The sequence below is a fragment of the Vombatus ursinus genome, unplaced genomic scaffold (assembly GCF_900497805.2).
Source record: "Vombatus ursinus unplaced genomic scaffold, bare-nosed wombat genome assembly UNPS02012811.1, whole genome shotgun sequence".
In the NCBI taxonomy this organism is placed as follows: Eukaryota; Metazoa; Chordata; class Mammalia; order Diprotodontia; family Vombatidae; genus Vombatus; species Vombatus ursinus.
Window position 1 is genome coordinate 323302 of NW_020952589.1, and position 23135 is coordinate 346436.

The following is a 23135-nucleotide window of genomic DNA, read 5'->3' on the forward strand; positions in this document are numbered from 1 at the left end:
ATGTTTAGTTCTGTGTGGGAGGGTTTTTTGACAAGTTGGAACATGTATAGTAGAGTTGTTCAAAATTACCTCACAAAAAAAGTTGAAGAAATTGGAGGTATTCAACCTGGAGAGGGCTTAGGAATAACATGATTACAATATTCTGATATTTGAAGGAAAGTCTTGTCAAAGAAATTGGATTTGTTTTTCTTAGCCACAGAGGGCAGAACCAGGGACCCTGGGTGGAAGTTGCAGGAAGTTTGTATATCCAAACGGATATAAAGAAAAGCTTCCTAACAGAGCATTTCAAAAGTTAAAATGAGATTCCATCATAGTGAGTTGTCTATCATTGGATGTTTTCAGGTGGAGACTAGACATCCTCTTGTTCATTCCTGTTGAAATAAGAATTGGACTAGATGACCTCTGCTGAGATTTTGTGATTATTTCAAGAATGTGCTCTGCAAGAAGGCAACAGGAAATCTTCAAACCCTCCACTAACTCTTAGGTTACAGAAAGGCCTGGGGAAAAAAAACTTTGTCCTGGAGATTAAATTGTAATAACTTGTATGTAAATAGCAATTGTTTCTGTTTTGCCCAGAAACCCTGAGGGTCTTCTAGGTTGATTTTTTTTTTTAAGCTAGGTTAAAGGTCATTCTTTGCCTCATTTCTTACCTAGCCTTAATCACTCAATGGGCATTGCCTCAGTCAAACTGAGACTTGGGAAAGACCCTGGATTAAAAAGGTCAAGATTTCCCACTGCATCCAGGGCCATTTCCAGTCATTCTGATCTCTATTTTGCCACTGGACCCAGATAGCTCTAGAGGAGAGTGTAAGGCTGGTGACTTTGCATAGCTCTCCCTCACTTAAATCCAATTCACTTGCAAGTCATGGTATCACCTTCCTGATGTCATGGTCCTTTTTGAGAACAATAACAATACCTTCTGTGAAAAAAAAAATAAGAATACATAGATATCAAACAGGAGGTTAGTTGAAAATTTGTTTCAGTATTAAAAATATGCATATATGTAATACAATGTAGCACTTTAAGTGCCTGTATTGGTTAAAATGACATTTCTCCCTTAAAAGGCTGCTGCTGGGACAGACAAAAGTGAAAGAACGCATGAAGTAAAGGAAAAAGATTACTAAGAAAGGAATAAGTATTGTAGGTTTGGAGGATATTGAGAAGACCAACTGGGCTGTTACGGGGTACACCTTTTCTGAGTATTGGGAGGTAAGATTGGAGATCTAGGTTGGGAACAGACCGTACTGGGGAGGAGGATTTGATATTCTGTAGTAATTGAGGAACTGAACATCAGTGAGAAGGGGGAGTGACTTCATAAAAATGGTGTTTTAGGAAGATGACTTTGCAGGATGGATCAGAAAAGGTGAGTCTGGACGCAAGACAGCCAGTTAAGAGGCATCACCCCAATCTGAGGACCTGAGTTGGGACTGAAGTGATGACAGTAGTGGAAACAGAGGAAGGAAAATGCCTGGTGGTTCCTTTTACTGATGCTGTACCATGTGGTGCAAAGAGCTTGGATTTAGAGGTAGAAGACCTGGTTGCGACCTTGAATACATTATTTCCTCATTTCCTCAGTTAACACATCTTACATCTGCCCCCTTCTCTCCGCTTACAGAGCTACCACCCTTGGTTCACGCTTTCAACACCTTTTGCCTGGAAAATTTAAATAGCCTTTTAATTGACATACTTCCAAACTACTTCCCAATCTGTCTTCCACATAGCTGCCAACATAACATTCCTAAAGCACAGGCATGTCATCACTCCCCTACTCAAGAATCTTAAGGGTTGGCCTGTTGCCTTCAGGACAAAATATAAACTCCTTCCTCAGGTTGGTATTTAAAGACCTTCACAGTTTGGATCCCATCTACCTTTCAAGACAAATTTCACATTACTCCCCTTCATGTATTTCTTATCCCAGTTAAAATTGACCTACTTCCTGTTCTCATAGCTTGTTACTCAGTTTTTGCCTCTATTCTATGACACAGGTTGTCCCCACAAGTTTAGAATGAGTTACTTTCCTTCAAGGTTTAGCTCCAGTTCCATCTCCTACAATTATAATTCTTTGTGACACAGAAAAATTATTAAGCAAAACAAACTTAATATTATAATGACCACAACTCAGGTGCACACTACATTCTTCACCCACTGTCTGTCACCTGCCTGTTTCAACCATCCCCTGGAACCAAGAATGGTCATGGCATTTAAAATGAACCTTGTGCCGCTGTCATTTACATCATCCTGATCAATTCTGTAGGTTGTTCCGGGTCTTTCTTCACTCTGTATCACCTCATACAAGTCTTCCCCTGTTTCTCTGAATTCCTTGGTATTCTTTCCTTACAGGGCAATGCTATTTTATTATGTTAGTATGTCACAATTCACTCATTCTTTCTCCAACCAATGGAGCTCTGCTATGTCCAGATTTTCCTCTATTACATTTTCATGACTAAAGAATGTATTTGGGTGTGGGGGGGAGTCATTACCCAATTTGTTTCAGGCTATTGACAAAAGCCTTCTCCTTTGTCTTTCGTCTCACCGCCCCTTCCCAGCCCCAAGACAATCAGGGTTAAGTGACTCGCCCAGGGTCACATATCTAGTGAGTATCATATGTTTGAGGTGAAATTTGAACTCAGGTCCTCCTGACTCCAGGGCTGGTGCTCTAACCACTTCGACTCCTAGCCACCCTGTTGTCTTTCATTTTCAAAGAGGACTGATGGCATCACCAATAGGCCATGAGGAGGAAGAGGCTGCAGGTCTCCAGTGGGCTCTGTTCTGTTCTAAAGGTAAAAGGCTCCCAAACAAACATCCTAGAGAGAACCTGGAGGCAAGCAGTCCAATTCAACAGAATCCTTAAAGCACCTACATATAAGAAACTTGCTAACCGAGCAGCTACAGTAGTGATTGTTGTTTGTCACTCATTTTTGAAGAGGACCAACGACATCACGGGATAATGTCTTGACTTGTGTGTGAATTGGATTTAAATGACACTGAGTTGCACAGCCATCACTCTTACCCTCTCTTCCATAGTCATTGAAGTCCGGTGCCCAGACAAAAGTCAGGATGACTTGCATCGGGCTGGGATTCAACGGACCGACCTTGGCTTCTACAATGTCCGAGCAAGCTCTAAGTACTCTGTCGCACCTGCTTCAGCTCCCTTCACTGCCACTGGAACAAACTGTCCTCACCTGCCCCTCCTGCCAGGGGAAGTCTTCACACACTCGGGGTAGGACACTGGCCTCTACACCCCCCACCCCCTCAGAAGCGCGAGTCCTCCTGAACACCCCACACACCCCTAACAAAAGCCTAGGATAGTGAGAAAGTGGCAGGGGGGACCATGAACATGGGCTCGAGGCCACGAGGACCTCCAGCAGCCCCAACCTCCACGAGGGACGACGCCTCGCCCAATCCGGCCTACAGCGAGGCCCACCTGGAAGCCAGCGTCCCAGAGCTGATCTCGTTAGATCCCCGGCGAGACCAACGCGAGACCCTCCTTTCTCTCCTCGCTCCCTCTCCCGCTCCCACTCCTCTCTCCCATTCCCTCCTCTCCCCCGCTCTGGGCCTTCGAGCTACGCGAGAACCCGCGGACGGCGCCTCGATCCTCGGCTCGGCTCAGCGCGGCCCAGCCCGGGCCCCTCTCCTCGCTCCTTCCTTTCCTTTCCTTCTTTTCCCTTCCCTTCCCTTCCCTCCCCCTCGGCCTTTCTCCAGGCCCTCCAGCCGGCCGACTTCAAAAGGACCCGCGCTGGGGCCGTCTCGGCCTCGCCCTCCCGGGGCGCACGTGCTCGCGCTCGCGGCCGTGCTCGTGCTCGAGCCTGCGCCCGGGTGACCCAGAAGAGAAGGAGGAGCCTCGAGCCCGAGTGAGCATGCGTACAACGTGTTCCTTAAGGGGAGGGCTGGGGGAGCGGAGGGGTGGGTGGATGGATGCTTGGATAACTGGGAAGGGTGGGGGAATGGGGGGAAGGGACGGGGACGTAGAAAGCCGCAATTCCCAGCATGCAACGCGGAGCTTCCGACTTCCGGCGTGAGGGACAGAGTGAGTGTCTACCCCGGCGGCTCTGCGGCCGGGCTCCTTCCGCGGGACGGGTGAGGGGACGGGCCCCGGGTGGGCTCGGGTCCTGCGCTTTGGGATCCATCCTCCGCAGTGACACCGACGACAGTCCCCACACTCCTCCCCTCCCACCCCACTCGGCCTCCTGGGGCGCGGGCCTGGGCTGGGCCTACCCCTTGGGGAAGGCTTTGACCTCGAGCCGCAGAACAGATGATGGAGTTGGGCCGTGGAGGTCATCGGCTGACCCCAAGCCCTCGGTACGCCGGAGGAACCCGGCCCGGAGAGGGGTCCGAGAGCAAGGGGTCCTGGGCGCGTCCTCCGATCCCCGCCCAGCCCAGCTCCGAGGCCCATCCACCTAGGGGATGCTCCAGCCTGCAGCCTTATCCTCCTGAGTCATCGTAATGATAAGAGCAAAGAACTTGGTGAACTAGGCGCTTTACCTAAAGCATTCCCGGCCTTTCCGTAAACTTCCGTTAAATTCAATCCAGTAAACACTTAGTAAGCGCCTACTGTATGCCAGGCACATGGTACAGGTGGAGAGTACAAGGATTGCCCCAGTTATAGGTAGAAAATTGAGGCTCTGAAATGACTTTCCCAAAGTCACAGCAAATTAGTGCCAGGTGTCCCGATTTTAAGCTCAGATCTTATTGGTTCTGTCCTGACTCCTTGGCAAAAAAAAGGTGATAGGTCATGGAAATGATGTCATAATAATGATCAGATTAGGTAGGAAAATAGTTTGGCCACAAGGAATAGTAATCATCTTGATTTACTGTCCTGGTCTCAGCGTTAGCCTCCTGTTCAGGTTAGAGGCAGGCAGAGAAAGAAGTATTTATTGTTTCAGCCTCTAAGGATTGGTTGTTTGAGAGTTTGTTTTCTTCCAGGGAGGAAGAGAGAGCGAGAAAGAGAGAGGATGTCTCTCTCAGACTGGCACCTTGCAGTGAAACTGGCTGACCAGCCATTGGCCCCAAAATCCATTCTCCGGTTGCCAGAGACAGAACTAGGCGAATATTCCTTGGGTGCCTATAGTATATCATTTTTGAAGCAGCTCATTGCTGGCAAACTGCAGGAGTCAGTCCCAGATCCAGAGCTGATTGGTGAGTCTCAATTTAAACCATCTGGTCCTATTCCAGAATTCTGAACATTTCAGATATGTCAAGGTGGACTGGTCGTTCTATTTGTTGTTTCTTATGTCAGAAATGAGGTGCTGCTACTTTGGGTAAACTGAATAGTTAGGAAATAGAATTAGGGATCATGTAGGACTTTTAAGACTCTCCAGAATATTTAAGTCTGGTAAATGAATCACAAAGTTATATTGAGCTCTCACATTGCTGTCCCTCTCAGAAGAGTTTTTAAAGTGAAAGTCAGTGAGAAAATATCTTCCCATCTCCCGTGGTTATGTTAAGAATACCTTGGGCCAAGGGGCAGCTAGGTGGAGCAGTGAATAGAGCACCGGCCCTGGACTCAGGAGGACCTGAGTTCAAATGTGGCCTCAGATACATGACACTTACTAGCTGTGTGACCCTGGGCAAGTCACTTAAACCCTGATTGCCTCACCAAAAAGGCAAAAAAAAAAAATAATACGTTGGGCCAGATAACCTGATATCCCTTCCAGCCTTAGCTCTGTGATTCTGTGATTCCACTGTGTGCCCAGTGTTTGTGACATCATCTAACTGGGTTTGTGCTCTCTTAAAGAGCCAAGGGTCCACGAGGGACTCCTCTTAGAATACTGCCATTCATAATCAAAATATATTCATCAACAATGAGATCTACACATGTGTGTCACTTTACAAACCTTGACACACAGATGCTGCTGCTATGATCATAGGAGTTAGAGCTGAGATTATTCCAATGGCTTCATTTTATAGATGAGGAAAGTGAAACTCAGACAGGGGCAGTGACTTGTCCAACATCACACAGGTAGAAAGCAGCAGAGCCAGAATTTAAACCAAACTCTTCTGATAATTCCAACTTCAAATCCAAATCCAGTGCCCTTTTCATGACAGCATATTATTCCTTCTGATATCTTAGTTATAAATTGGTGAAAGAATTTGTAGTCAGAAAAATAGAATAGTTGACAAGCATAACACTTGAAGGACATGAACATTTTATTAACATTTCACTTTGAAATAGAAATTTTCATCCTTTTTCTCTTTTCCTTTGCTTTGTCAACTGATGCAGCTTGTTTGGAAGCGTTCTTAAATTCCAGTCCTTCTAAGTGATAACAGCTGATCCTTCTTTTTCAGATCTGATCTACTGTGGTCGAAAGTTAAAGGATGACCAGACCCTTGATTTCTATGGCATTCAGCCTGGGTCCACAGTCCATGTTCTTCGAAAGTCATGGCCCGAACCAGATCAGAAAGCAGGTAGTTTGTTCACAGATGGCCAGATGCACTTTCAGAAATTTTATCTTGCAAGGGAAGGAACATGCTGTGAGTTGATGGGGTTGGGCCTAGAGATGTCACTTAACGAGACTGTTAGAAGAATTATCTCTTATTCACTTCTGAATTTCCCATCACTGAGTAAGACGGTATTGACTTTGTCTCTTTCTGTAATGTCAGTCCCTTTCTGCATTTCTATGTTTCTGGCCTCTCGGGCAAGTATGTACTTGACATTTCAAATCAGTTTACAAGTTTTTAAGTGCCTGCCATGTGATAAGTGCTGGGGATACAAAGAAATTATAAGGAAAAACAAAACGTTCACAGTAATGATGGGGGTGGGGACTAGCGGAGAATTACCAGCATCTGGAGGGGGTCAGGACAGGTCTTCTGGAGGAGCTGGTACTTGTGCTGAGCTTGAATGGACTTAGGGACTTGAGGAGGTGACAGGGAGGAGGGAGGGCGTTCTCGGTACGTGGAGCAGCCTATGCAGTGACATACTGGTTATGGGATGTCATGGATGGGGAATAGCAAGTGGAACTTACTTCTGATTCAGTGTCTTTGTATTTTACCATCGCTAAAAAAAAAAAATATGGAACACATTTTTGAACTTTCTAACAGCTATGCTTTTTTTTTTTTAAGCATTGATAAGCATAATCTGTTTGCAAACTACATCCATCAGGTGATGATTTGACTTTTAGGTACCATAGAACTAGGATATATTGAGAATTTATTTACCTAAAGATTAGAAAATCCTGGGCCTCAAGATATTTTTGTGTAAAAACCAACACATTTTACAGGTACTTTTGAGACCTTTTTGCAATGCTAACGACGGTGCATGGTCATTAGCTTGAAATTTATGTCTATTCATTCCTCTCACAGACAATTAATGAACACACATTCAGTGTTTTTGTAAACTTGTTTATTTTTACAAACATTGTCTCTCAGACCCAATACCCTCAACTTTCAGTTGAGCAGTAAAATAAAAAACAAAACCCTCACAATAAACACACTGGTCTAGCAGAACAGATTCCTACATTGGCCACGTTCAAAAATGTGTGTCTCATTTTGGATTTTAAGTCCATCACATCTCTGGCAGAAAGTGGGTGGTATAATTCATCGTCAGTCCTCTGGACCGGTTAAAGATTGCATTAATCAGAATTCCAAAGTCTTTAAAAGTTGTTTTTCTCTGTAATGTTGCTGTGGTATAAATTGTCTCCTAGTTTGTCTCATTTAACTTTGTATCAGATCGTGGAGGTTTTCCCAGTTTCCTCAGAAAACCATCCATTTTGTCATTTCTTAGGGTACAATAATATTCCATTACATCCATATACCATAGTTTGTTTAGCCATTTTCCAATATGTAGTTTCCAGTTTTTGATCATGAGGCCAAGATTGGCTATACATATTTTTGGTACATATGGACCTTTTCCTCTTTTTTTTTTTTTTTTTATCTCTTTGGGGTATGGGCTGAATAATGGTATAATTGTGTCAAAGGGTACACACAGTTTAGTAACATTAGGGGCATAGATCCAGTTTGTTCTCTAGGATGGCTGGGTTGCTTCAAATGTCCACCAGCAGCACATTCCCTAATGGGCCTGTTTTTCTTGAATTTCCTCCAACATTCAACATGCATGTAAGATACATATACCATATGCTAGGCACTTTGCTGGATGATGAAGATATAAAAACAAGAAATGAAACAATCTCTATTCCAAGAGAGCTGACATTCTGTCGGGATATGAGAATCCCCTTTTCACAAAGACATGTATGAAACCAAATTGAGTAAGCTGTGAAAACATTTTTGAACCTATAATCCTTGTCATATGTCCTTTCAAGAGACCATAATAAAATATGACCCCCATCCTTTCTGGATTCTAGACTTCCATACCTTAAAAAAAAAATCTTTTTTTTAATGCAAATGGAGCTTCTCATTTAGGAGGGGAAACAATCCCCTTGTGCACTTAGGTGCAAAAATGTTATCTTTTTTTGTCAAGTCCTCAAGAGCCAAAAGTCTAATAATGAATTTACCAATATTAAGTCTGGAGGGTAGAAAATTTCCCACCCTCTAAATTAGAAACATTGAAAAAGTAGAGCCAGTGTTGTTTTTAAATCTTTTGTTATATCACTTAGAGCTTAGAAATGCCCATATTTGGGAATTGTTCCTATGCCTATCGCAGAGGAGGCGAAGCATCAGCAGTTGAGAGTGTTATCTGATATCAGTGTCCGATTTCTTGTCATAACACCCCCATCTACCAAATCTTACAGGTGTTTGCCACTAGTGTTTCTTATAAACTGCTAGTAGATGACTGTTTTCCTAATTTATTCTTTAAAAGAGGCATCTGCTTTGTTGGCGGGTGATGGGGAAATAACCCCGAGTTCCACACCTCCTCCCACTTTCTGGAACCAGACCATCTGTACAGAGGTCAAGAAGGGCCAAGAATCATGATGAGCATGACTAGGACCATGTGGGGTTGTATGTAAGTGGGCAGGAATGTAACTGAGACCTTGAGGTATGACTGTTGGAACCCCAGCCCAGCCTGGGAGAAAGCAGCCCTGGGGAGGGAGGGAGCCCAGCATACTGCTCTGTCATCTCAACCAGGCCCTACCCTTCTCTGGCCTTCCTCTCAAGTGAGGGGCTGGACTGGATGTTCTTTGAGGCCCTGCTCTAAACTTGTGTGACAGTGCTTCTGCCTGGCTCTAATCTCTCTGTTGGAACTTCTCACTCCTAGAGCCTGTGGACAAAGTGGCTGCCCAAAGGGAGTTCCGTGTCTTGCACACTGCCTTGCATAGCAGTCCTGCCTACCGAGATGCAGTGAGTAGGAGGCGGAGGCCCAAATCCAGCACTTCTTATCACCTGTTTGGTTACCAGGAATACAGGACAGGGTGTGAAGGGGATTGTGGGATCTGTGGAATCCAAAAAACAACCAAGATGTCCGTGGGGTGTTCTTGGCATGTCTGTGAGCATTAGGGGATTCTTTGTGTTCCCATGAGAGGTCTAGGTCCAGTTAGATAGAGTCAGTATTAATGACATAGTGCCAGTCTTGGTCTGTTGGAAATGACTGCATCTCCAAGGCAAAAACCCATGTCTTCATTTTTTGCTTTGCTTTATTATTTTGACTGAATAAATTGCCTCAGCTCTCTGGAGCCATTTTTTGATCTGTATAATGGCACTAATCCTGCCTGCCAGGTAGATTTAGTAGAATTAAATCTAAAGCTGAAGGCCTCCCCATATGTAAGGGGTTATACAAATGGACAGTTATAGCTGGCTGTGGGTTGAAAAGGAGTTCTACTGTACATAAGGCTTTTGTCCTTGAATCGGTGTTCTCAGACATCATTATCACTAGAGAGGTATCGATTTGGGGGCAGGGCCAGAGGGATCCACTGTGGTCAGACTGCCCTTATTGTTTCTTTCTCCTCCCTTCACCTTTCACTTCTCTTAGGGAAAAAGGGAAAGCTCCTGGTATAACCTGACCAATTACCAGGGCTCTTGTTCAGATGAGATAATGTAGGTACTTTATTGTAATAACCACTTTTAAAAAGCCAGATTGTTAAAAGGCTGTTCTCATGTGAGGTGGTGGTGTTCGCCAATTGTTTTTGGATGTCAGTAACACCGAGCTGTCTTCTTCTCTTTGACAGGTCTTTAAGATGCTAGGGAATAAAGAATCCCTGGATCAGATCATTGTAGCCACCCCAGGCCTGAACAATGATCCCATTGCACTGGGTAAGTGCTGTAAAGAACCTGAGATGGTGAGGAGGATTGTTAGAGGTTTTTTAAATCTCTATTGGCTCTTTATCATGGAACCAGCGTGTGGGTAGAATGGAACTTGGAGATGGGAAGACCTGGGTTCATGTGCTACATTAGACACATACTGAGTGATCCCAAGCACAAATCACTGGGACTTTCTGAGCCTCAGTGTCCTCATTTCTCCCTTGGTGTATCATCAGCATTGTCATTATGACCACAGTAGTGGTTGAAAACTTTCTCTCATCTTCAGCCTCTCTCCAGCAGGTGACCTCACATCTTCCTTTATTGAGTAGATAGAATCTGTCTGACTTCAGTGATCTTACTGTCTTCCCCTGACCATGTCTCAAAACTACTCTGTCTTTTGTCCTCTGCTGTCCACGTGTCCAGAGGATCAGGTAACATTCCTACCTGCCAAGGCTAGCCACCCTCTTCCCTGCCTTGTGCTCTCCATTCCACCCTCTTCAGGCTCCTTCTTTGCCTTGTTTCATTGACGGTCCCCACTGTTTATATCAACTTTCGTATTTTCCTTGCTATTGATGTCTTCTCTGCTTCAAAACCCACCAGGGTCTCTCCTGCACAAAAGAGAGCAAGGTTGCTTTCCCTTGAACTCTTTGTCCCGTGGAGCTCTTGTCTTCTGTTTCCCCTTTCACTTCAGTCAGTTAACAAGCATTTATGTGAAGAGTAGCAGGCACTTCCTGCCCCTTATTCCTCACTACTTACTCTCCACCCCCTGCAATTTGGCTTTAGTTGGTTCCAGTTACTTTCCTAAAACTGCTCTCTGCACAGTCGCCAGTGACCACTTCATTTGCTAAATCCAGGGAGCTTTTTGCAGTCCTTATCCTCCTTTATCTTCCTGTCACATTTGACACTCAACAACCCTTTCCTTCTTGGTATTGTCTCTTCTTTGTCTTCTATGACATTGTTCTCTTCTGGTATTCTTTTCTTCTCACCTCTCATTTTTTAAGTATGCTATCTTTAATTTTTATTGATTTTTTTCCCCCCAAACCCTCATTTCCAAATATATCCCTCCCCATATCCCTGTCCAGAGAGCTTCCCCTTGTAACAGAAAAAAAAATTGAAAAGCTTTGAAACTATCAAAATCAATGCAATGAGGATAAGAAGAAAAGCTGTTTATTGGAAGAAAATATCTAAGTATCTCTTATCAATATCTCTGATCAAGGTCTGATATCCAAGATACATAGGGAAATAACACAAATATATAAGACCAAGAAACCATTCACCATTGGACAGGTAATCAAAGGATGTGAGCAGATAGTTTCTCAAAAGATAAATTCCAACCTATTAACACCTATATGAAAGAATATTCCAAATCACTAAATAATAAGTGAAATGCAAATGAAAACAGCATAGAAGTTGTACCCAGCAAACTAGTAAAGATGACACAAGATGGGAGTGATCGGTATTGATGGGGCAGTGGGAAGAACACTTTTTTTTTTTGCTAGGCAGTGGGGTTAAGTGACTTGCCCAGGTTCACACAACTAGTAAATGTCAAGTGTCTGAAACCGGATTTGAACTCAGGTCCTCCTGACTCCAGGGTGGGTGCTCTATCCGTTGCACCACCTAGCTGCTCCAAGAACACATTCTTGTAGAGGTGATTCTTTTTGGGGCCTGGGTCGGACTGTTTTCCATGGTGAAGTTCTCTGATTCTCTGGAGCTTACTGGGGGCTCCGGTTATTGGAGAAGGCTTCCCCGAGGAGGTGGCAGCCCAGAATCAGACCAGGACACCATAGGGACGTGACTTGGCTTGATTATGTCGTGATCTTGGCAGCACTCAGCACGAGGCCTTGCACAGAGTCAGTGCCCAATGTTTGTTTCTTGTTTTTTTTTTTTAATGTATATTTTATTTTCCCCCCCAATAACAAATAAAAACAATTTTTAACATTTGTTTTTTAAAATGTTCAGTTCCAAATTCTTTCCCTCCAACTTCCACCTCTCTCCACCACCCCACCACCCCACCACCCCCAAGACAATAAGCAATTTGATAGAGGTTGTCCATAGTAATTCAGTCAGCTTGAAAGCAGCCTCCTGACCTGGGTCAGGGGGAAATGGAGTTACAGATCCCTTCTGGAGCCATTTCTTGAAGTCCAGGTTAGATTTGTTCTTGGCTGTTCCTGTTCGCGGCTGCCCATTTCCAGCTCACATGCCTTTACGTAAAGTGGCCCCCATGTGATGGCAATGCTCTCCTCCCCTCTCTTCTTGGAACCCGTCACTTCCTTTAAGGTTTATAGGCCATCTCCTGTAAGAGGAGTTTCTTGAATCTCCCAGTTTAGTGGTGCCCTCCTCTCCTTCCCCCAATCACTGGCCAATTTATTTTGTTAGATCCTCTATTTACTTATCTGTGAGCGTGTTGTGTCTCACAGTAGAATGATGTCTTCTTGAAGGCAGGACTGTCTCATTGTTGTATTTATGACCCAGTGCCTAGCATAGTGTCTGTCTCGTAGTAGGTGTGTACTAGAGGAAGGATGTCCTGTGCAGAGGAGCCCTGGTATGTCAAGGCCTCATGGACAGAGGCTGGCCTTCTTGTGGGCTTCCCCTCAGTGTCACTGCATCCTGGGCCATCACTAGTTCTGAATTTGTCCTTGCCACTGGACTTTGATGATGTCATTGGTTCTCTTTGAAAATGAAGGACAAACTGACGATGGTGGCTTCTCTGCTGGGCAGTTTCTTATGTCTAATAAGTGCTTAAGGACTGCCTGTTTAATTGAGTAGGACTGCATGCCTCTAAGTTGTCTCTCTAGGATGTTTGGGGGCCCTTTACCCTTAGAACCCTCTGAGGAACAGAGCCCACTGGAGCCCTCCAGCCTCTTCCTCCTCATGGTCTTGATTAGACCCTTACTCTCTGATGTATTTTCTGGGTCTCTTCCAGGGGTGCTTCAGGATAAGGACCTCTTCTCGGTCTTTGCTGATCCCAGCATGCTGGATACGTAAGTATGGTGGGGTGCATCCAGCCAGGCAGTTGCCACAAGTCCATTCTCTCCCATAGAGCCAAGTACAGAAAGGGCTGAAAACACCATTGAACTTCTAGGTCAGGTGGATGAGAAGAGCACAAGATTTAGAGTTGGAAGGGGCCTAAAGAATATCAAAGTCCTTTTGTTGTGACTAAACAGGATCTTCAGAAGAATTATAAAAGCTAGTTGATGCTGAAAGCTTATTTCTGGGAAGGCCATATAGGTTCATTGGAAATACTCTCAAGGAGGTAGAAGTCAGGGACAGCAAGGATAGCCTAATGATCCTTTCTGAATCCTCCATGGCAGTGAGGTGGCAGAGGGAATAGGGTCCTGGGCTTGGAGTCAGGAAGACCTGAATTAAAATCCCTTCTGAGACACTAGCTGTGTGATCCTGGGCAAGTCACTTTGACAACTTTGGTCTGCATCAGTTTCCTCACCTGTGAGGTAGATAATAGCGTCTGCCTCCTAGAGTTGATGTGAGGGTCAAATGAGATACCATTTGTAACGTGCTTAGCACATTGTTGGCCCTATATAAATGCTAGCTGTTGTTATCATTATTACCACCTGTAGGACTGACACCTTCAAACGAGGCTAAGTCCTGAGTCCCCTCCAAATGAAGCTGGGACTGACCCCTCCCCAGCAGGAGGGTGGAGGGGAAGAGAAAGGATGCGTATGGCTACGGATGTCTTTGGGCATCCTTGGGCACAATGATATTTGGGCCATCGCAGGAAAAGGAGGCAGACCAGAACAATTTAGGATTCCTTGGTCCATGTTTCAGGTCACAGGTTTGGGGTCCTTGCTACCAAGATGTTAAAGGGTGGGCAGGAGTTCTGCTTAGAGGTGCTTATTACTTTGCTTGTGGAGATCCCAGGCAGGGAGACACCAGCCAGCCAGTAACCTGGGAGTTTGTAGCCCAGCGCGTGCTGAAAAGAAGTTTCCAAAAATTGGTGATGGAGGCAGATAGCACAGGACAAGGCTAAGGAGTAGGCAGCTTGTTGCACAGTGCTTGGCACACAGCAGGTATTTAATAAATGCTAGTTGTTGACTAGTTGATAAAAAAAGGATGTCAGAAAAAGAGTTGTTTTTTTTCCGCCAAGCTACATGAAATGCCTCTTTTAGCTGGTGGTACAGTTGATAGAATGCTGGGCCTACAGTCGGAAAGACTGATCTAGCCTCAGACACTTTAGCTTTGTGACTCTGAGCAGGTCATTTAAATCTCTGTTTGCCTTAGTTTACTTAGCTGTAAAATGGAGACAATAATGGCACCTTTCTCTCAGAGTGATTATGAGGTTTAAACGTGACGGTATTTGTAAAGTGCTTAGTACAATGCCTGGCACATGGTAAGCACTATATAAATGCTAATTCTTTTTCTTTCCCACTTTATAGATGAGGATACTGAGGTCTAGGTCAAATTAATGACTCACCCAAGGCCACACAAACTCTTGTCTTTTCCAAGTGCTAGTCGACTCTTCCTGCCCAAGCTAGCATCGTATATACTGGCTTGTGGTGACCAAGCAGTTAAAAGCTTCTAAAGCCAGGGGTTTGTGGTAGAACCAAGACCACCCATAACCACCAGAGGTTGAATGGGTCACTCTGGTTTGGCGTTGTCTGTGATGAGGGGATTGAGGGTGGTATGTGACTGCCAAAAGTTCCTCCGGTGGGTGTGTGTGTGTGTGTGTGTGTGTGTGTGTGTGTGTGTGTGTGTGTGTGTGTGTGTGTGAGTGTGTGTGTGTGTGTGAGTGTGAGTGTGAGTGATGGGCCAGGGCTGGGTGTCAGCTCAGCAGGCAGCAAATGCTTGAAGCAAGGTAGACCATGCATGTCCTTATCCTCTTGTTAGGCAGATCTCTTAGCAGAGGCTTAATTAATCAGCACACGTAACGTATGCCCATTAATCCAGTTCTGTGCCAGGCACTGTGGGGGAGATACAGAGAAGTACAAGACAGCCCCTGCCCTCAGTATTTGAGAGCAGATGCTTCACTTGGCGAGGGCAGCTCCTGTTTGGACCAAGAGGCAGCAGGTGCGTGTCACGTGACACCAGGAAATGCTGGGAGAGAGCTGAGGAGGGAGAAGAAAGGGCGTCTTGAGCTGGAGCCTCAAGGATGAATAGAGTTCAGAGGAGCAGAGAGGGTAGACTGTTGCAGGTATGGGGCACCGAATGAACAAAAGCTGTCTCTGGTCTCTAGTGTGTTCATGAAATAGTGCGGAAGGCACCCTGTCTAGGCATCTGTGAGAGGGAGGAGTTCTTCCCTTAGGAAAAGGAGAAAAGCACCAGGCAGGTGCCCTCCTCTTCTGCCTTTGGAGCCCAAAAAAAAAAAAAAAAAGGGAAGAAAATGCCATTGCATCCTGTCAGACCTTCTCCCTCCCCCTGGAAAAGGAGAAACAGCATCCCATGGAGCTTGAGACTCCTCCTTTCTGGGGAGAAAAGGGAAGGCCTTTCCACCAGCTCTCCAGCCTGGACCCCTGGAGACAATGAAAACCTCCATCCCAGTGAATTTGAGTCTCCGACTGTCACCATTCAAACCCTATTCTCTGTCCTCCGCTGTCCGTCTATTATTCCCATTTCTCTCTTCCACCCTATAGTCACACTCTAAAGCTGCCCATCCCTTCTGCTGAGCTCTCTGCAATGCCTGCTTCATAGGCAGGAGACTTGCTTTCATCTAAAATCTCCTTTCCCACTCTTTCCATCTTCTGGTTCTTACTGACATCTTGTTGCCTCCTGGCCATCCTTTTTCTGCGCTGGCTGCATTTTCACTCCTTTCCCCCTGACACATTGGTTGAGATTGGGGAGTTTGACTGTTCTTTGCTCCCCAGTGACACTTGCAGGTTTTCTCTCTATGGCCATCAGATTCACTGAATTCATATCTGCCACCCAGTCAGTTTCTAGTAACTGTTCTCTACCAGACCTCCAGGCTATTTCCTAGTGAGTGCAGTGCCTGGCCTGTGATATGTCTCCCTTCTTCAGCTCTTGCCCTCATACTCAGGCACTTGGACGTACATATTGATATCCCTCAGACACCCTGTCCTCACAGTCACTCACTTTACTCGTTTCCCATGACCTATTCTTCTTTAGCACAGTGACACCAGAGATGGTCATGACCTTGATGTTGCCATCACCCACAAATGCACCGCTTTGTGAACCTTGAAATTCCCTTATTTGATCACAGTCTATTGTGATTCCACCTCTCCCTCCCAACCCCAAACCCTGTTCTTCATCCTCACTGTGCCCTCCCATCTCTTAAAACCTCATGTCTTTTCCAGGCCATCACCCCATACTAGCTACACTCTCCTTGCTTCTCCATAGAGACCATTTGGTAAACCAGTTCACCGGCTCCCTTATATCACCCATCTCACCTTTCCAAGCCTCAGTCTTGGAGCACTTGTGCCATCCGCTGCCTTTGCTTCTACATGCGTGCTGCTGAATGAATTTGGAGAAAACGTGAAAATGTACTGACTGGATCTACTACAGATTGGTTTCATAACATCGACTCTTCCAAACCTTTTCTTTCCCTTAAGCCTCCTGTGGTTTCCCTTCCTCATCTCGTGTCACTCATGTCTTCTGCCTTTATCTCTTTCTTCCCTCCTGTCTCACATGAAGAGGTAGCCTTTCTCTCTATCAAGGAGAACTCCTCTGCTGCATAAATGATTCTGCTGCTTCCCATCTTCTCCAGCGGATTTCCCTCCTTCATCCCCACCCTTTCACTTATCTTCAGTATCTTCTTGTCTGCTGGTTGGTCCTGTCTCCCGCAGCCTCAAAAAACCATCACCTGATCCCTCTATCCCCTCTGGCTGTTGTCCTGCATCTCTTCTCCCTTTTGTGGCTAGACTACTTGAGAGGACTGACTGTACTGGGTATCTACACTTCCTTTCTTCTTGCTCTTTTTAACTCTATACAGTCTGGCTTCTGTTACTAATGATCTCTTTAAAACTTTCCAGATCTCCTGGCCTTTTCTCAAGCCTCATCCTTGACCTCTGTGCAGTCTTTGACACTGTCAGTCAGCTGCTTCTTCTCGACACTGGCTTCTTTCGGGGTTTCCGTGACACTACTTTATCTGGGTTCTCCTCCTTTCTGTCTGACAGCCACTAATGTGGGGGCCCCACAGGATTCTGTTCTGGGTCCTCCTGTCTTCTCTATGTACTGTTTCACTTGTTGATCTTAACCAGCTCCCATCAGTTATCTCTGTAGTGATGATTCTGAAATCTGTTTATCCAGCCCTAACCTCTCTTTTAATGTTCAGTCTCACGTCTCCAACGCCCTATTAGACATCTCAAACTCAACACGTCCAGAACTGAAGGAATGATCTTTTGCCCCGAATCCTTCCCCCTCCTTAACTTCCCCATACTGTCCTCGCTGTCACCCAGACTCACAACGTAGGTGTCTTCCTCAACTCCTCATTTTCTCTTACCTCCTACATCTACTCTGTTGCCAAGTCCTATTGATATTTTTCTTCATGGCATCTTTTGCATGTGCCCCCTTCTCTCCTTTGACACTGCCACCCCCTTGGTGCAGACCCCCACCTCCTCCCACCTGGATTGTGGTAACAGCCTGATGGTTGGTCTTCCTGCTGTAGGTGTTTGCCTACTCCAGTCCAACCTTCACTCACCTGTCAAATTGATCTTCCTAAAGAGCAGGTCTGACCATGTTGTCCCCCCCCACCCCTTTCAGTAAACACCATTGACTCCTCATAGGATCAGATATAAAATCCTCTCTTTGGCATTCAGAGCTCTTTATACTCTATCTCCCCAACCTTTCCAGTCTTCTTACACCTCATGCTGGACTCTGGGATCCAGGGACACCAAGCCTCCTTGCTGTTTCTTGCACAAGATGCCTCATTTCCATATTCTAGATATTTCCTTTAACTGTCCCCCAGGCCTGGAATGCTCTCCCTCCACATGGCTGCCTCCAGGCTTTCAAGTCTCAACCAAAATTTCTCTGTATGCAAGAAGGTGATGGCTTCCTGATTGTCCTTAATGCTAATGCCTTCCCTCTATTGACTCTTTCCAATTTATCCTATAAAAGCTTGTTTGTGCCTAGCTGTTGTTTGCACGTTGTCTTTCCCATAGGACAGAGATCTTTGAGAATAGGGACTATCCTTTGCCTTTCTTTGTATCCATAATACCTAGCACAGTGCCTGGCACATAGTAGGTGTGGCTGACTGACCAAAGTCTCTTTCAGTATTGGCCTCTTTTGTGCTGAGGTGTGGTTCAAGGAAGTTTCACACTATGTTTTGTATTAATAGAAAACTCTTCCATTGTAGTAGAGGGAGAGGGAGGATGATGAGCAGGACAAACATGCCTAAAACTCCAGGGTGACAAGTAGTTTAAGGGGTTCCTGCCTGGATTAGGCACAGGCACTGCCTCTCTTGGACTTATCTTTGGCCAAGGACTCGAGTCACTTATCTGCTGGAACTTTGCTGCCTCGGTGCCTCCCCCCCAGCTTTCTGCCTCTAGGTCACCTGAGTGTCTCTTGGTGTCCTTACCCCCAGGCTGGTGCCGGCTCACCCTGCTCTAGTCAATGCCATCATCCTGGTTCTGCACTCAGTGGCGGGCAGCACTCCACTCCCAGTGGCAGAGGCCTCCTCTCGAAGCCTGCCGTCTAGTTCCTACAGGGACATGCCAGGTGAGCAAGCTGCCTTTTGGGAAATCAGAAGCCTTACACAGTTAATGGTGCAGGGACTGACATCCCTCAGGGGTTCTGATATTGCTGGGGACTGGGGGAGTGGTTATTGGGAACACTCAGCTTGAGTCAGTGAAATGCATCTGTCCTGTAATTTTCCAGAGACAGAGAATGAAGTATAAATTTGTTAGAGAGTAACTTAAAATTAATTTTGGACCTGAGTCTGTGGCTCTCTGCTGTTCTTGCTGAAATCTGTTCTCACCTGGACCAGGTGGCTTCTTGTTTGAAGGACTTTCTGATGATGAAGACGACTTTCATCCAGTAAGTTATCTTGACTACCTGCTGTTAGGTACAGTAGCTCATTCTGGGAGAAAGCCCTTCACAGAGGGGTGGGGTTCCCTTTGAGCCCCCTAGATGAGTGTGGCCTCTTTTATTGTCACTGCTCTATGGCTCATCTGGTCCTTTTCCTGGCTTCATTAGATTGAGTTGTTACCTTTGTGCCTAGGGAGACCTTTGGAGCTGCTTTTGAGTTAGGGGCTATCTCCTGTGGCTTTTGCCACCATGGGGATCTCCCCCCAAAAGTTTGCCCAGCTCACCCACAGGCCCTTCTTTTTTCTGCCAGAGCACAAGGTCCACGCCCTCCAGCAGCACGTCTAGCTCACGCCCAGCATCTCTGGGGTACAGTGGAGCAGCTGGCCCTCGGCCGATCACGCAGAGCGAGCTGGCCACAGCCCTGGCCCTGGCCAGCACCCCGGAGAGCAGCTCTCACACCCCTACCCCTGGCACCCAGGTAAGGGCAGGAGGGCAGGCCCAAGGAAAGTAGAGCCCAGGCCTACTGTGTGTCCCTTTGCTGATGCCAGTAACCGTGGCTTGATGGAGATGCCAGGCTCTCCAGCACGGTTTCATGACTGTGGCACATGCTGCTTACATGTGAGCAGCTCACCCTGCTTTAGTGCCTGAGAATCTAAGAAAATCACACTCCCAGGATGCTCTTGTGCTTTCTCCAGCTTTTTAAAATGGAGTTGGAAGGAACCTCTGCTCTTGGGATCCCTTCTGCGCCATCTTTGATAGATGGCCATGCAGCCTTTGCTTGGATATTGCTAGTGACAGCTCCTTACTGCTCATGCAGCCTGTTGCATTGTTGGTCAGCTCCTAAAGCTTGTGTGCCTAGGGCTGCTTAGCAGGGAGCCTCTTCTCAGTTGCTTTCTCCTCACTGAGAAGGGAGGTGATTAACTCCAGGTGGGAGTCTGCACCCAAGAGGACACCCAGGCGTGGGGCGGGCTGCTCAGGCAGAGGGATTGGGAGAAGCTTTCTCACCCAGGTGGAGAGCTCTCTGGCCTACTTGCTGTTGAGCAAAGATACATGCCGACCCTGTTGGGCAGCAGGAGGAGAACGGAGCAGATAACAGTCCTGTTAGGTGATTTGGGGGTTGGGGAAGAAGGTTTATGAGGGAAGCAGATGAACTTTGAGATTCTGCAAGGGGGCCATTGACAACTGATTTGCTTCCAGGGCCACTCCTCAGGCACTTCACCAATGTCCACCAGTGTCCAGTCAGGTACCCCTATTACTAATGATCTCTTCAGCCAGGCCCTCCAGCATGCCCTGCAGGCCTCGGGTCAGCCAAACCTCCAGGTGAGTCCCTCAGCTCTCAGTGGGTGAGCTTTCAGTGGGTGCACCTCTCATGGAACCTCAGAGTAGGAAAGGAGTTTAGGAATGATGGAGGCAGAGCCTTAGCTGCTGCACAGATTCCCTCTGCAATGTCTCCAGCCTCTGGGGGCAGACAACTGCTCTCTTTCAGAGCATCCCAGAATGTGACCTTCTGTGTCCTGGTCCTGGTTTTGCCCTCTGGGATCACACATCATTAATCTGATCTCTTTTCACCTAAGAGTCTTTCATGTATTTGTTGCCTCTAAGTCTTTTCTTCTTTGGGATAAATATCCCTAATTCTTTTAGCTGTTCCTGATATGTCATGTTTTTAGTCCCTTTATCATCTGGGTCATCCTCCCCCTGATGTGCTCATCCAAATGGGAGACATAATCGGTTGCTGTACCCTGACTGGTGGATACATCCCTCGGGTGCTATTGTCTTTCTTGTTCAGGATACCATAGTATCCTTGACACTGTGCAGCTCAAGATCATTTTGGCTTTTTTGCCAGTCAAAATACACTCTTTCATAGCACTACATTTTATTTTATTTTATTTTAAATTAATTTATTTTGATTTATCAACAATCACTTCCATAAGTTTTGAGTTTTAAATTTTTCTCCCCCTCCCTTTCCAAGACAGCCTGCAATCAGATATAGGCTATACATATACATTCCTGTTAAACATATTTTCACATTAGTGATGTTGTAAGGAAGAATTAGAACCAATGGGAGGAACCACCAGAAAGAGGAAACAAAACACAACAGAAGAAAAAAGAATAGCAAATAGTATACTTCGATCTGCATTCAAACTCCATGGTTCTTTCTTTGGATGTGGATAGCATTTAGCATCATGAGGCCTTTGGAGATGTCTTAGATCTTTGTACTGCTGAGAAGGGTTAAATCTAAATATTAGTACCTAACTGATTATGTTATTCCCTTCTTGAGCCAAATCTAATGAGAGTAAGGTTTAAACAGTGCTCATCTCCCTCCATTCTTTCTCTCTGCTATAATAGGTTTTTGTGCCTTTTCCTGTAATGTAATTTACCTTTGTCTGCCTCCTCCTTTCCTTTTCTCTCAGTACATTTTCTTAGATCAGATTAATCCACTTACTGGGATCCATTTAACCCACTTGATTAGATTTTTTTTTATCATTACATCAAAGTCAACTTATACCCAGCCCTTTTATGTATACTCCTTTAATACGGTGTAATAACAGTACAGTTCTCAAGGGTTACAAGTGTCATTTTCCCTTGTAGGGTTGTAAACCGTTTGCTCTTATTAATAACATGTTTCTTTCTGTCCTGTTTACCTTTTTATGTCTCTCTTGAGTCTTGTATTTGAAGATCAAATTTTCTGTTGAGCTCTGGTCTTTTTATCAGGAAGGTTTGGAAGTCCCCTATTTTGTTGAATATCCATCTCCTCCCCTGAAAGATCATGCTCATTTTTGCTGGGTAGTTGAACCTTGGTTGTAATCCAAGCTCCTTTGCCTTATGGAATTATCATATTCCACGCCCTGTGGTTTTTTTAATGTAGAAACTATAAGGTCTTGTGTAATCCTGACTGTGGTTCCATGATATGTAAATTGTTTCTCTCTGGCAACTTGCGGTATTTTCTCTTTGACCTGGTAATTTTGGAATTGGGAATATAGTAATATTCCTTGGTGTTTTCATTTTGGGATCTCTTTCAGGAGGTGATGAGTGGATTCTTTCTATGCTTATTTTACCCTCTGGTTCTAGGACCTCAGGGCGTTTTCCTTTATGATTTCCTGAAAGATACTGTCCAGGCTCTTTTTTTCATCGTGATCTTCAGGTAGACCAATAATTTTTAAATTGTCTCCTGGACTGATTTTCCAGGTCAGTTGTTTTACCAGTGAGATATTTTACATTTTCATCTATTTTTTCATTCCTTTGTTTTTGTTTGACTGATTCTTGCTCTCTCATAGAGTCATTAGCTTCCATTTGCCCAATTCTAATTTTTAACAAATTGTTTTCTTCTATTAGATTTTGTACCTCCTTCCCCATTTGGCCAATTGTATTTTTTAGGGACTTGTTTTCTTCAGTGTATTTTTTTTCCAGTTGACCAATTGTATTTTTTAGGGACTTGTTTTCTTCAGTGTACTTTTTTCCAGTTGGCCAATTGTATTTTTTAAGGACTTGTTTTCTACAGTTAATTTTTGTCCTTCCTTTTCCAAGCTATTGACTCTCTCTTGCATACCTCTCATTTCTTTTTCCCATTTTTTCTTCTATTTCTCTCATTTGACTTTTAAAATCCTTCTTGAGCTCTTCTAAAATGGCTTTTTGGGCTTCAGACCAGTTCATATTCCCTGTTGAGGTTCCAGAAGTGGGTCTGTTGACATTGTTGTCCTCTTCAGAATTTCTGCCTTGATCTTCACTGTTCCCATAATAAGAATCTATCTTACATTTATTTTTGCTCATGGTGTTTGCTTATTTCCTGGCCTTTAAAGAGATTGAGCTCTCCTGCTGGGGAGCAGAGGGCACTGACCCAAGCTTCTTGTGTTGAGAGCCTAGAGCCTGGTCACTGGCTTTGTGTGCTGGTGTCTCCAATGCTGGCAGTTGGAGGCTCTAGGGTTCTGGCAGCTTACTTGATGTAGGGCTGGAATAACACTGGAACTCTAGGGTTAGGATTGGGTGATCTGGCCCCTGAAGGTTGCCTGCTCACCTGGGCCTTTACTTCTTTTGCTTTCTTCAGCTCCTTTCAGATGGATGTTGTAGGGTGTTTATCC

General features: G+C 45.3%; 1 protein-coding gene across 4 annotated transcripts in view; it reads left to right on the forward strand.

The window, feature by feature from the left end:
* Window positions 1-3819: 3819 nt before the first annotated feature.
* Window positions 3820-23135, forward strand: part of UBL7 (ubiquitin like 7) — a 24683-nt gene continuing 5367 nt past the window's right edge. Inside the window, exons 1-10 of one of the 4 annotated variants that reach the window (XM_027858266.1) lie at window positions 3820-3851; window positions 4924-5136; window positions 6286-6405; window positions 9149-9231; window positions 10056-10140; window positions 13052-13109; window positions 18617-18750; window positions 19019-19068; window positions 19370-19537; window positions 20257-20379. In XM_027858266.1, coding sequence (XP_027714067.1) covers window positions 4953-5136; window positions 6286-6405; window positions 9149-9231; window positions 10056-10140; window positions 13052-13109; window positions 18617-18750; window positions 19019-19068; window positions 19370-19537; window positions 20257-20379 — 1005 coding nt within the window. In that variant the 5' untranslated portion in view covers window positions 3820-3851; window positions 4924-4952. Of the gene's footprint in view, window positions 3852-3948; window positions 4078-4209; window positions 4300-4923; window positions 5137-6285; window positions 6406-9148; window positions 9232-10055; window positions 10141-13051; window positions 13110-18616; window positions 18751-19018; window positions 19069-19369; window positions 19538-20256; window positions 20380-23135 lie in introns of those variants that run through there. The other 3 variants (XM_027858263.1, XM_027858264.1, XM_027858265.1) reach the window with 3 other exon arrangements.